The sequence below is a fragment of the Gavialis gangeticus genome, unplaced genomic scaffold (genome assembly GCF_001723915.1).
Source record: "Gavialis gangeticus isolate Ggan-Ray unplaced genomic scaffold, GavGan_comp1, whole genome shotgun sequence".
Lineage (NCBI taxonomy): Eukaryota > Metazoa > Chordata > Crocodylia > Gavialidae > Gavialis > Gavialis gangeticus.
The window spans coordinates 95,866,131-95,880,498 of record NW_017729034.1 but is presented as its reverse complement, the minus strand read 5'-3'; the positions used below and the strand labels follow the sequence as shown (position 1 = coordinate 95,880,498).

Genomic DNA, 14,368 nt, shown 5'->3' with positions numbered 1-14,368 from the left:
ACACACACACACACAGAGAGAGAGAGAGAGAGAGAGAGAGTGTCAATGAGAACGATGCCTGCCTCTGGTACAACTCTGTTGCCTGGCACAATGGAGAGCAGGCACTATACTCCAAGGATCCCTGATTTTGTCATTGGTAACATCATCACCCCCAGTCCTCACTGAGGGCCCAGCCTATCTCCTCTTGCCCTGGCTCATAAGGCCCTGTGGGGGTCAACTGGACAGCCAGAAGGAGCATTTCAGTTATAGACCAGGCCCAACACTGCGAGCACATGCAGTGCAGGTACAAGGGAGAGGGTGAGCCCCGCTGCTGATGTGTGCGGGCCCATCCCCGCACCGCAGCAGGCCATCCAGATCCACAAGGCCTTGGCCGAATGCCTCCTCATCTATGTGGACCAGTTTATGAGACAGTTGAGATCATTTGTGGTGGCAGATGCCATACAGAGAAGCATAAGATTTTAAAAATAAAAGAACATGGAGGAGGTCTGAGACAGAGATAAGGAGGAATTATTTCCTCTGTTACTTCCCAACATCTAGAGCTGTAGCCCATCAAAAGGATATATAAGCAGAACTATTCTAGTGTTGGAACCAAAACCATACACCAGGTTCAGAGACTCTAATGCAAACTCTCCCCCCATGCACCTATACTGAAATTTCATTTTAAGGCTTTATCCTGTCTCTACATGACAGTGATTTTTGACTGAGCTAAGCAAGTCCAAAGAGTCTTTGGTTCAGAGTTGAAAAGTAACCCAAGTCTCAAGTAAACACAAACTTGGATTCCACAAGACACTATCTGCATCAGAACATTACAAAACATTTCTGAGTGTCAGCAGCCACTTACTGCATGAGATGTATCTAAAATCACTTTGGAGAATGCAGGATGGAGACAGTAAGTATTATGGACTGTAGATACGGAAAACAAGAAATACAGTTTAGTTTTGGTCCTTTATTCCCCACAAAACCCTTCAGATGAAGAAAGTGAAGTACTATTAAAATATTCCAAGCAAGATTTTGCTCCCTAATTTACACCCACATATATGGCTGTTATTCTTAGTTTCTTTACAGGTGTATAGAGCTCAGCAGCTTCCCCTGATAGCCTTAGTTGGCTTCATTCATCCCTGAATGTACTATCTTCTCTCTACCTGCTCCCCCAAACTAGATTTTTTGCATACTTGCAACTCTTCTTAATGATTATCCAGTTGGAAGTGATTTTCCCCAGCTCAGGCAATTTCTGTAATTCATTGCAAGGAGATAAACAAGGACCAGATAGAGAGGTACCTTATAGAGCATACAGTACAGTACACAAAGAACCAATCCTGCCCAATAAAAATCAAGGAAAAGTTACCCCAATTTCAGATTTAAGTGTTACTACATTTCAAAAACTGACATGTAACTGAAGGACTGTGATAAACTGAATCCTCCCCTCCCACCTCAAAGTTTACTGCACTATCCATTAAACCACTTCAGCAAATGCCCACTTGGAAGTGTAACTGCCCTGAGTACAAACATTCAATCCTTTTTAAAACCTTTGAACAATTTCTTGGTAACCAGTGTCTTGTCCTGGGCAAGGAGATCATAGCTCCACTGCCTGTCCTGCAAACACAGTGTCTTCAATTGGCTGGTAATGTTGGGTGCACACTAATTAGGCAATTAAGAAAGAACCATGGACTATCAACATAGTACCAAGTATCAAGTGATCCTGAATCATCCTTTCTAGGACATGAACCAGCAAACGGAACCACCTGACTGTCTCTGTTCATTAAGGCTTCCAAAGAAAGTCCCTATTTCTCGGTTTCTTTTCCAAAATTCTGTACAGATTTTAGAGAATCTACTGGGTTCCAAATCAAATCACTGTTTCTTTTGCAGGCAGCACATTGGGAAGGCAGGAAAAGAGTTTCCTCTCCTCCCACTGAAGAAGGGTGTTTCCTAAGGGGAGCATCATAGACACCACGTCCCAGAGGTTTTTGTGCAATTCCTGAGGGGCTGTAAGAAAGGAATGCTACATTAAAGCTAGCAAGACCATCGGATATTATTATTCATGCTAGCAAAATGCCCATCATGAATGACAGCGGGGACAGGACAGAGACCAGTATCTGGCCCTATGCCCTCCCCCACACCCCTGCCGCTGTTCTGGCTCCAGTCCTGCACCCTGCTGCTCCGTGCACAAGGAGACTTGGCGCAAGGGTGCACAGGGGTGGGATGGTGCCCAGCTGCAGGGTGCGGCACAGGGAGGAGCCACAGCATAGGGAGTGCTCGATGGCTACATGGCATGGGGAGCAGCCTTAGGGTGTGATGCAGGGCGTGCACAGGGGGCTGTGGCATGCTTGAGGGAAGTGGTGCACAAACGTAGGGCAGGATATGGAGTGGGGAACAGCCCCAGAGAATGGTGCAAGGTGCATGAAGGTGTGTGGCACATGGCTGCAAAGGGGGGTGGCATGGGGAACACCTGCTGGTTGTTTCCGCATGGTGTGGGGAGCAGCCCTGTGGGGGGGTGGAGGGCACGCTGGGAGGCATCGCATGAGGCTGTGTGGGGATGCCATGCAGTTGCAGCCATGTGGCACGGAGACTGGCTCCAGGATGCAGTGCAGAGCACGCAGAGGGAACGTGGCATGCAGGGTGTGTTGCATGGCCACAGGGCATGGTGTGGGGACAGGCCACAGTGGGGGGATGCCCACTGGCTGCGGCCACACGGTGTGGGGCTTGGCCCGGGGTGTGGCACTGGGTGCGCAGGGTGACAGCTGGTGGGCACTGCCTATGCCCCCTGCCCTGGCCCGCTCACCCTCACAGCAACCTGCAGCCACGCCCCACATATTCTGCGGCCGCAGATGGCAGGCACTCCATGCACAGAGGGGAGGACATTGCACGTGGTGGGGGTGTGGCGCATGGTGCCACGCAGGGAGCATGCATGGGGGACGTGCCCTGCCTCATCTTGCCCCATGTGCTGTATTTGGTGCTTGCTGCCCACACCCCCGGGCTTGCTGCCTGCCACACCTCCCGCCCCCTGCCTGCCATGCACCTGGGCAGGCACTCCCCGGGGTGGGGGGGGGGTGTCCACAGAATGCCACCCCATGGACGTGTGCTGCAGTTGGAGGACACTGCCAGCGCCACCCTCCTGCCCACTTCCTTCATGGTACCCTGTAGTGGTGTGCCACGCCACAACCCTGCATGACCATGTGCTGCTCCCCACCCCCCGTCACAATTCAGGCCACCGCACAGCTGGTCCCTACGCCCTGCAGTAGGGAGCACAACCTGACCCCACCCTCACCTGTCTGTCTGTTTTTCCTAAGGTTCCAGGCCGCTCATGCACAGTTGGCCTGGAGTATTGGACAGACAGACAGAAGTGGTAAGACTTTTATTATATTACAATAGCCAGGAAAAACTACAACTAAAAAACAGTAACTCATAAAACAAACAGGTGCAGAAGCTTGACAAAACCAGAGTTCCTGAAAGTAGCTGCCCTATGTATGCATCTGTGGGACTCTCATACTCTATAACAGGCTGTCTGAACCAGCTTCCTGTCACATGCACATGGTTCCAAACCATTATGCAGGTGACCAGAATTATTAAAAATTGGCTTTAAGATACCAGAACAAAGAAACTTCTGTACCTGGCCTAAGAGCTGTTACAAGGTTGAGAACCTCATTTAAAAAAAAGTCTTCAACCCTGATCAGATGTGGACTTTAGCCAAAATAAGACTGAGTAAAATCATATCCTCTTTGATATCTCTTGGTGGTTATGACATCTCAATCATACCCTTTCAGCATCAACAAACTATTGTCTACTGAATTGCATGAGCACTTGGACCGCTTGCTTCATAAATTACTTCCAACTTTGAAGGGATACAGATGGAGCTAGCTTCAAAGGCAGTGGCAGCATGATCCTGGTGATGAGACTAAAACAAATTGCTTTCAAAGTGCATCTTGGATGGCACTGGAGGGAAACATATTATCAGTCCCAAAATGAGGATACCTGTGAAAAAGGATGGAGATGGTTCCAAGCTGGAAATCAGTAAACATAATGGGAAGGCTAACAATTCAAAGTGAGCTCAAACCTGAGGCCCAGAATTATGGAGAGATTTAGAAGCATGTGGACTGGAGCATTTTTTTCTGCCTCTGTCCAGTTGGCAGTATTAGGGACATGCACCAGTGCAGAGCCAAGGGGCAGTGCACTTCCGGTAGCTCATCAGACTACTGGTGAGCTGGATCTGGCCTGTGGGCTGTATGTTTGACACCTCCTGGTTTAAAGGATGGTTATTACATTTAGATTTCAATAGTCTTTATTTAAAATTAGGAAATGCTAAATTTTTAATTCTAGGTGTTGTACTTATAAATGCATTTCCAGATAAGGTTATGCTGATCTAAATCACTGTGCAGCTTAAGTTTCTCAGTTCATTGAATATATATAATTTTAATATAAATCTTTGAATCACAGAAAAATTCATACTTAAAATGTTGTAAACAGGATAACTTCTAAGAGAATTAAATTACTTTCTTACAGTTACCTTGATCAACTCCAGTTAGCTGATGATTAGATGTAAAATAATTGGCAGGTTCTTCAGCATCTTCATGCCCATATTCTTCTGCTAACGGCTCAGCAAGCACAGAGGGCTTGTCACGTCTTGAATAGATAAACTGAGCTGCTACAACATTAGTAAAAAACAGAACATTTAAAATGTTTTCCCATTCTTCAAACACAAAAATCTAACTTCAGAGGAAAAACAGTTGATTTGGAAAAGAAAAAAATACAAATCTCATTTTAAACATATTATTTTAAGATGTTCAAATGGATAGTCACTGTCTAATTAGCAATTTTGGATGGTCCCTCATTATTAAAGGTGAAATGTCCAGGGAGAAAGCAATATCTATGCATCTCTGAATATCATGTACAGTTCTATCCAGTTCAATAGTCAACCAAAATCACCTTACGCAGACTAAAAAACTGAACATTTGTATGGATCAACATTTCTCACAGTTTGTTTGTTTTTAACCTGTGACCCAATCTTTATATTTATAATCACATCATAGAACCCTTTGCAGTGTTTAAACTTAAAAAAAAAAAGTGAGCACTACATAATTTGTTAAAAACCACAACAGTGTATTCTCAAAGTAACATTTATCTGTTTTTAATATTAATTCATAATCGTTTAATTTGATGAATTCATCCATTTTTCAGTTCTTAGGCTTCAGTTTCTATAAATGTATGCCACAGTTCAACATACTTCAAGTATATGCTTAACTTAAAGACATGAGTAATCCAATCTCTAATTAACAAGAGCATAATCATGTGTGTGTGATTTATGGAAGCTGGACCTTAGTTATTATTCATAATTTTCAGTTTATAAAACATATGGACATAGGCAAAATAAACAGCCATTCAGAATTTGAACAAATATTCATTCTCTCCACTATGTAATATTTGTCCAGTCCTAGCATTTGTACTAATTCATATACTTTACAATTTCACATAAAAAAATAGTTTTCCAAGTACAGGCAGTCCTCGACTTAGGCGCTGGGAGTTATGGCGATTTGCACTTGCGGCACTCCGCCATTTACACCCATGTTATTACTTACAGCACTACAGGGAAATTTACCATGAGAAAAAGAGGGCAGCAAAACAAACATCCCTGGATCAGTTTCCCAAAAAGCCATCAAGTGGCCCTAAGTCTCCCCAAAATCTCCCCAAAGAAGCCCTTCTGAATTCCATGACCCTGATGAAGGTGTTCCTTCACATTCTGATTAAATAAAATTTTGTGATTAGTTACTGTATTGCCCTGTTTAATCGATTTATATACAGTACACTTTGGAAAGCTGTGTACTGTACAGTGTATATCATTTATAGTTGATTAAATAGTTGATTTAAATATGGTGCTTATGGTCATTTCTATAAAAAGTTGGGCATCAGGCCCTTGGTCAGGAACATAACCCCCTATTATAACATTGTTTCTATGGGAAAATCAGATTCAACTTACATCATTTTGACTTACAGTGCCTTTTCCAGGAACATAACCCACCATAAGTGCGAGGACTGCCTGTATGCATGATCTAGCATACACTCTAAAATCACTGAATGTAAAGAACAGATATAACAATTGTATAGCCATCAAAGGATATCAATATCCTGCTCCATCTGCATGATTCTGCATTTATACAAGAGTAGCAAAACTTCTCCATTCAGGGTCAAAGAGCAACTTAGCTCACTTTCATAGATACCGGAGCACTCGGCATAAAAGAACCGAACAGCTGATGCAGCAGCAGCTCCCCATTTTTAAAGCAGATAAAATGTATATTTGTCCAAAGCCTTAGTTGCTGCAGCTATTTACATTTAAACAAAACAACTTAAAAAAAAAAAAGCTCTGCATGCAGGTTTAAATATTTTTTAAATTAAAATCCTAGCAGGGTCCCTATTTTGTAGGGACATACATCCCAGGGCAGATTTGTGACGTGTTGAAAAACTAAATACAGTTCGTGTTTTGTTTTTTTAATTTGTCTAGAAGGACACAAATCCACCAACAGTTCATTTAAAAATGAAAATGAGTTAATTTAATTTAAAAATAAGGGAAGGTGAACATAAATAATGTAAGAATGCCTGTGTGACTACTTACTATCTGAAACAAAAATAAAAACATTGGCTGTGGGACAGAGAGTAGGTGGTAAAAGATAAGTATTTAGTGGAGGCACCTATATACCCAACTCCCACTAAAGTTAGAGGGGAGTGAAGTGCCTATTGCAAATTGCACAAAGTGGCAAATCTGCACAACTAGCTATGCAAGTATCTTTTAATGTTGCTTTGTTCTAGAAATAAATCTTTTATTGTATTGCAATTGCTACCCCAGTCCCTTGTCACGCTGCACAGCCAACCTTGTCTTAGTTAATTCTTATTTTTGTCCCATAAAAAAGCCTCGTTTATATTCCCTGCCGTGCATATTTATGCAATTTACTCCAAGTGAGGATTTTATAGATAAACTTCTGGACTAACCTGTTGATGGAGAAATACAATAATCATCTTCTACTGATTGGCCATAAAGGTCTTCATCTTCAAAATCTAAGCAGCAAAAAAGCAAGAATTAGTCCACTCAAATTTAACCTATATATATTTAAAATACTTGAACACCCTTTCTCTAGTCTAAGTATTCAATTGCAATATTGCAGAAATACAAATACTAAGAGGTGCTGGCTGCAGGTCAGAATAATGATTTACATACTGGTGACATTCAACCAGCCATCTATTGGGCAACAAGGAAGAATTCAAGAACTTTCTTTAATGGCTCTTTTATACCTTAGTATCCTGGGAGCTAAAAAGTATTTCAGATATGTCCTCTGTTGGCTTCTGTGACTGTCCTCTCCTAGCTTCATGATGCAGAGTATTCTTTCTTCACTCTTAATATAGGATTTTTCTTCACTCTTGATATAGGATTTCTCTCTCTGCATTTCATCTATAAATCCCTATGGAACTACAGTCCAAACCACACACAACAGTGGGATGGGATGGTGTTCAGAAAAGTTTACATGTGCAGGATGGACAGTTAGCTAATCCTTCTAGTCATATCAGCTACTGTGCTACAGGCAGTTATGAACGTGATCAGTTCTTTCTGAAGCTGCTGTCAGAGGCCAAGCATACTGAGTAACTGAAGCTGAGGATGCCGGAGGGAGCACACCATGCCCCCGGTATCCCCCAACCCTTGAGACAGCAGCAGCAGCAATTGGCAGCTAAGAGACAGCTGCGGCAACAAGAAGGTCAGCCACGGGAAGGGAGCGAGCGGGGCCAGGTGTTGGCAATCGGGCCTGACCCTATTTAGCTGCACCGGGTGGGAGCCGCGCGAACAGGGAGCGCAAACAGGTGTGCTCTTTAGGGGCGCGCCAGAGTTTGCACCGGGGAGGGAGAGGGCTAGGAGCTTAGAGGCCCAGGAGTCGACTTACCAGGGATCCCCTGGTGGGATAAGTTCCAGCTGACAAGCGGGGATCCCGCAGGGGGCAGGGCTGCAGGCAGACACAGCTGACTGACGGGGTCAGCTGATTGTCTGATGGGCCCTGCTGACTCGCCTGGGAAATTTGAACTCGGGTTAAATTGGCCTGCCAGACCAGCAGTTGGCTGAGGACACCAGAGGGAGCACACAGTGCCCCTGGTATCCCCCAACCCTTGAGACAGCAGCAGCAGCGATTGGCAGTTAAGGGACAGCTGGGGCAACGACAAGGTAAGCCAGGGGAAGGGAGCAAGCGGGGCCAGGTGTTGGCGATCGAGCAGGGGACTCTTTCCCTGCCTGACCCTATTTAGCTGCACCGGGTGGGAGCCACGCGAAAAGGGAGCGCAAACAGGCGCACTATTTAGGGGCGCGCCGGAGTTCGCACCGGGAGGCCACAGGCAGTGGAAGAGCCAACAGTGGCAGCAGTCGTCTCCAGGTAAGCGCGTGGGGGTGAGAGCATGGGAGTTGTCACGCGGCGTGCAGCCAGGGCTCCTGCCCCACAGCTGCCTCCTGGACCGGGGACCGGTAAGGTTTCCACGCAGGTGGGGCTACCTGCCTGTGGGGGCTGCCTGGCTTGGTCCCTTGGGCTGGGGGGAGGGGAGGACACGGAGGCGGGGGCTCCTCTCACCTGTCCCACCTGTGCCAGGATTGCGGCGCTGGAGGGGCAGGTGAGAGAGCTCCAGGCGGAAGTGAGCAGGCTGTGGGGGATCAGGGCCATGGAGGACGAGATTGACGGGTACTCTGTCTCTCTGCAGGGCCTGTCCCCTCAGGCTGTCACCACCCAGGAGTCTGCAGGAGGCAAATGGAGGACAGTCACCTCCAGGGCCAGGCGGCGTCACAGGCAGTGTGTAGCTGCATCAACTGTCACCCCAATACAAATGGGGAACAGGTATGCAGCCCTGGCAGCGCTGGAGGAGACTAGGCGTGAGGAAGAAGGAAGGGAGGAAGCCACGCCCTCATCCAGCAAGCCATCATCCATACCAACTGATCATCATCCAGTCACCCAGAGGAAGAGACATCGGGTCATTGTCATAGGGGACTCCCTCCTCAGAGGAACGGAAGGACCCATCCACTGCGCAGACCCCAATGTGAGAGAAGTGTACTGTCTCCCAGGAGCCAAGATTGGGGACATCACAGGGAAGATCACTGACCTCATCCGGCCTTCCGACTACTATCCTATGGTCCTCATCCATGTGGGAACCAATGATGCAGCCCGGAGCAGTCCCGACCGGATCATGGATGACTACAGGGCTCTGAGGACCAAGTTTAGAGAATCGGGGGCCCAGGTGGTCTTTTTGTCCCTCCTCCCGGTTAGTGGACGCCGTCAGTGGCAGAGCGCCTGCATCCGTGAGGTGAACCGGCACCTCTGGAGTTGGTGTCGTCATGCCAGATTTGGCTTCCTGGAGCACAACCCACACTTCAGATCAGAGGGCAACCTGGGGCATGATGGCCTCCATCTCTCCCCCAAAGGTAAGAGTTTGTTTTCTTACAGGCTAGTTGACCTCCTCCGGTGGGCTTTAAACTAAGCTCATCGGGGGATGGGGACCCACTGGAGCAAGAAAAAACTCAACCAGGTGTAGGACCTGCCCAGGTAAGAGCTCAGGTATATACCAAGGGACCAGTTGTCTCTCAGGTAGGGGAAGTGCCCAGGGCTCCCACAGGGGGATTAAGGTGTCTCTTCACTAATGCAAGAAGCATGGGGAACAAGCAGGAGGAGCTTGCTCACCTGCTTGCAAGTAGTAAAATCCACCTAGTTGGCTTAGTGGAGACGTGGTGGGATGAAATATTTGACTGGGCATTAGACATAGAGGGCTATAGGTTGTTTAGAAATAGGAAGGGGAAAAAAGGTGGGGGGGGTGCGCTCTATGTTAGGGAACAGTATACCAGTTCTACCTTCCAAATGGGACCAGAGGAAGGCTTAACTGAGACCCTGTGGGTCAAACTTCAGGGAGGGCGGGGGGAGATCTGGTGGTAGGGGTTTACTACAGGCCACCACATCAGGAGGAAGAGCTGGATCTGGGATTCTCCAGGCAGCTTGGGAAGGCCGTGCGTGCAAAGGATGTTGTGGTCACGGGGGATAAGAATTACCCTGACATCAACTGGGAGGAGCAGTCGGCCAAGCCTAGCCACTCACAATGGTTCCTGACATGCGTACAGGACCTACACCTCGTGCAGGAGGCAGTCGACCCCACTAGGGGAAATGCCATACTGGATCTGGTGTTAGCCTCTGGGGATGACCTGCTGGGGGATGTGCTAGTACAAGGGAGACTAGGGGACAGTGATCATGAAATGATCCAGTTTGCTATTCAGAGGAAGGTGGGGAGGGTAACTAGCACAGCGCAAATGCTTGACTTTAGGAAAGCCAACTTCAGTGTGCTCAGAGCAGTAGTCAGGGAGGCACTCGGAGCCCAGGGTGTAACTAGTGTGGGGGTCCAGGAAAGGTGGTCCTTCCTCAAGGAGGCTATCCTTGGGGTGCAACAGGACGCAATTCCACTGTGCAGGAAGATGAGAAAAGGGTCTAAGAAACCTTCATGGCTGAGCATGGATATCCAGACTGGCCTGAGGGCAAAGAAAAAAGCGTACTGGCAGTGGAAGCAGGGGGCAGGGACAAAAGAGGAGTACACCTCCCTGACCCGAGCTTGTAGGGATTTGGTAAGGGAGGCTAAAGTAGCACTGGAGCTTAGATTAGCTGGATAACAAAAAGTTCTTCTTCAAGTACATAGGTAGCAAGAAGAAGTCTTGGGGTAACATTGGACCCCTACATGGAGAACCTGGAGAGGGTCCAGAGGAGGGCCACTCGTATGGTTGGGGGCCTCCGTGCCCAGCTCTATAAGAAGAGGCTGAGGGACCTGAATCTCTTCAGTCTCTGCAAAAGGAGACTGAGGAGGGGTTTCTTCTGGCTGCCTACAACCTTATCAGGGGCCACCAACAGGGACTCGGGGAAAGTCTGTTCACCAGGGCCCCCCGTGGAGTCACCAGGAACAATGGCCACAAGCTGAGGGAGGATAGGTTTATGTTGGATATTAGGAAGAACTACTTCACTGTAAGGGTGGCCAGAGCCTGGAGTAGGCTTCCCAGAGAGGTGGTGCTCTCACCTTCCCTGGAAATCTTCAAGAGAAGACTGGACAGGCACCTGGCTGGGATCTTATGACCCCTCCCACCCCCAGTGCTCCTTCCTGCCCATGGCAGGGGGTCAGACTCGATGATCTGTCTAGGTCCCTTCCGACTCATTGATTCTATGATAAAAATGCAGAGTTGGAAGGGACCTCAGAAGTTCATTTCACCCAATCCCATCCCTGACTAAAACCATCCAAATCAAATGGTTGTCCTGAAAACCTACTCCTGAAAATTTCCAAGGCTGGATATTCCACATCTCTAGGTAGCCTGGGGTCCAATATTTAACCACCCCCCCAATGAGAAAGTTCTTCCTAATATCTACCCTAAATTTTACCCGATACAACTTGCCACCATTGCTCCTAGTGCCATCACCTATGGCCACAGAGGACAGTCTCTCTCTATCCCTGTTACAACCACCCTTCAGGTCCTTGAAGTTATCAAATCTCTGTTTAGCCTTCTTTTTCAGAATACATCATTCTAGTTCTTTCCATCACCAAGTCACATTTTCCAGGCCTCTAATCATTTTTGTCACACTCTGATGAACTATTTCCAGACTGTCCACATCTTTTTTCAAGTGTGGGGACCAAAACCGGACAACATATTCAAGATGAGGCCTCATCAGTAATGATTAGAGTAGACAGATCGTGTCCCATGATTTGCAGTAACACTTCTGTTAATGCATCATTTCATTATTTTTCTTTTTTTGCAACAAGAGCACACAGTTGGCTCACATCCAGCTTATGGTCTACTGTAACACCCAGGTCCTTTTCTGCAGTACTGCAGCCTAGCCAGTTATACCTTAGTCTGTATTTGTGCGTGCAATTGTTTCAATCAAAGTGCTGGACTTTGTACTTGACCTTTTCATCTGATTGATTTTGGATCTGGATTTCTCTATTTTGTCAAGGTCATTCTGAATCCTAGTCTTATTCCCCAGAGGGTCAGCAACTCCACCCAACTTGATGTCCTTCACAAATCTGCTAAGTGTACACTTAGTTCCATCCTCCAAATTAAGGAAGATAGATATTCAACAATCCCAGAGTGAAAACAGACCACTACTCAATACATCTTACCAATTAGACACCAATCCACTAATGAATCCTCATGGGGCACAATGTTTCATCCAGTTATACGTCCACCTTACAGTGCTTTCACCTGTCTATATTTACTTAGCATACTGGTTTCAAACTCAATTGGCCTCCTGTCCAGTATGCAAGGCTAGTCCAAAGCATGCTACACACAGTGTGCAAGTCCAGTCTGAGACTGGAAGGTGACATGGTACAGCTCCACAGGTTAGATCCAGCCCACAGCCCATATCTTTGACACCCTGACTTAGTTTGTTAATGAGAAAGTCATGGGAGACAGCATCAAATATAATAAAGTTAAATATCAAACAAATTTATGTATTTACTAATATTTAGCAAATATTAAAAGTTATTATGCACATTGTTTAAAATCAGCTTATATACCAAATGAGCAGAAAGTTGCAAATACAGTAGCCAAACGTTAAAAAAGGATTAGCAGCGTTCTGGGAAGTGAAGGTCTCAATGATCTACCTTCATACTATGACTTGATACAGCATCACTGCTTTTGTAAAAGATAATCATGCCTGTCAGAATGAGTCGGAATTTTCTCAGTGTGTCAAAAAGTGGCTAAGTGATTAAAATCCAAAATATGGCAGACTCTTTACATAAAGCAACTAAGTAGCAGTCGGAGTGAAATATTGTCATGGATTAGAAAAAGTTAATATGAAAAGAACAAATGATTGCATGTAATATAGTCAAAGATTAATAGTGCAGTGCTCCAATCTTCCATACTAGGGCTGGTATATTTAAAATATACTTCCTATTAAAAGAATGGGCTGAGCAGCAATGTGAAAAACTTTGCACAAGAAAGCAAAATGTTTTGCTCAGCCAAGACTAGGAGAGATCACAAAAGAAAATGAGATACCCAGCAAGTCTAAATGATGGGTAACACAGTGGTAACTAAAATCCAGATCCTGACAAATGTACCTTGGAAAGAATAATTTTAAGTACCTATATAACCACGGTGGAAAAAAGACCAGACATCCCAGTGGACAGTACAGAATACTAGATTTAGGTAAGGAATAATCAACAGCACAAATATAAAATGGGGAATGACCGTTTGCAGAACCCCTTCAGAGGAGCCAGAAGTTGTGGCAGAATAGGAATTGGCAATCTTTTGCCCCTGTGGGCCTGAATTTGAGATCTAGTGCCCTGCCACAGATTGCATATCTCCACCCCTAACTCACTTGCCCTTATTCTCTCTACAGATACCCTGGCCTTCTGCAGTAAGACCTATTTCTTGTACCGAGTGATAGTGAGAGAGCGGCAACTCGGCCAAGGAGGCAGGTGTTGTAGAGGGAACAGACAACTTGGCACTGCAGTGTGCCAGCCCATTTCCTGTGCTACCTCAGAACAGCCTGGAGCTTCCCAGGCTGGATCTAACATCTTCATAGGCCAATCCAGTCCACGGGCCATAGGCTGCAGCCTCCTAATGTTGGCTCACATTCAATTTGTCCTCTACAATTTCATACAGCTGCAAAACAGGCCCAGCAACCTATTGTAAAAGCAGGTGTATCATACACAAAGAAATGATGTGCAAGACAAATGCCGAGATTTCCTTGGAGTCTCAGAACAGCACAGACTCCCTATGTCTGAAGATGGGTAATTGCGCCCAAAAGCTTGCCAAGAACTTTTTTCCATCTACTCAGTTGGTCTATAAAAGATATCACATCTACTTAAAGAACCTTGCCTGCTGAGATTTCAAGAAGAAATTCACAGCCGGGGTCTTTCTGAGGTCTCTGCCATTTTTACTTCTCTGCAGGCAAAAGAAGACTAAGCTGTGGCACTTGACTTTTTTTTTTTTTTTTTTTTTTTTTAACTTGAGGTGCTGCTGGGCAAGACAGAAAACGTAGACAGAATCTGAGACTGGGCATGATACCAAAGGCTGCCTGAAAAACTAGGCCCTTGGGAGCAGGCCCTGCCAATTCCACCTTGGGCAAGCCACACTACTGCCAGAAGGGCTTCAGCCATGACCCTCAACCCTGCTGCGCAGGCAACATCTGTCACGAGGTCCGGAGACACCCAGCTGGTGCCAGGGGAAGGCTGGCAATGGCACTGAGAGGAGACAGGAGCCTTGCCCAGGCAGCACCACGTGCCCGACCCGGGGCCGCCCCTACCCAGGTTCTTCTGCGCCACCCTAATTACGTCACGGGAGGGGCGGGGCCGCCGAGAAGCTTGAACGAACCAGAACGAGGCTGACGGGGGGGGT

General features: G+C 46.5%; 1 protein-coding gene across 4 annotated transcripts in view; it reads right to left on the bottom strand.

The window, feature by feature from the left end:
• Window positions 1-14,368, bottom strand: part of HBS1L (HBS1 like translational GTPase) — a 120,077-nt gene that overhangs the window by 105,435 nt on the left and 274 nt on the right. For 3 of the 4 annotated variants that reach the window (XM_019526856.1, XM_019526852.1, XM_019526854.1), the window contains exons 2-3: window positions 6,976-7,041; window positions 4,502-4,639 (exon numbers count right to left, since the gene is read on the bottom strand). In XM_019526856.1, coding sequence (XP_019382401.1) covers window positions 4,502-4,639; window positions 6,976-7,041 — 204 coding nt within the window. The remainder of the gene's footprint in view (window positions 1-4,501; window positions 4,640-6,975; window positions 7,042-14,368) is intronic. The other variant, XM_019526853.1, reaches the window with a different exon arrangement.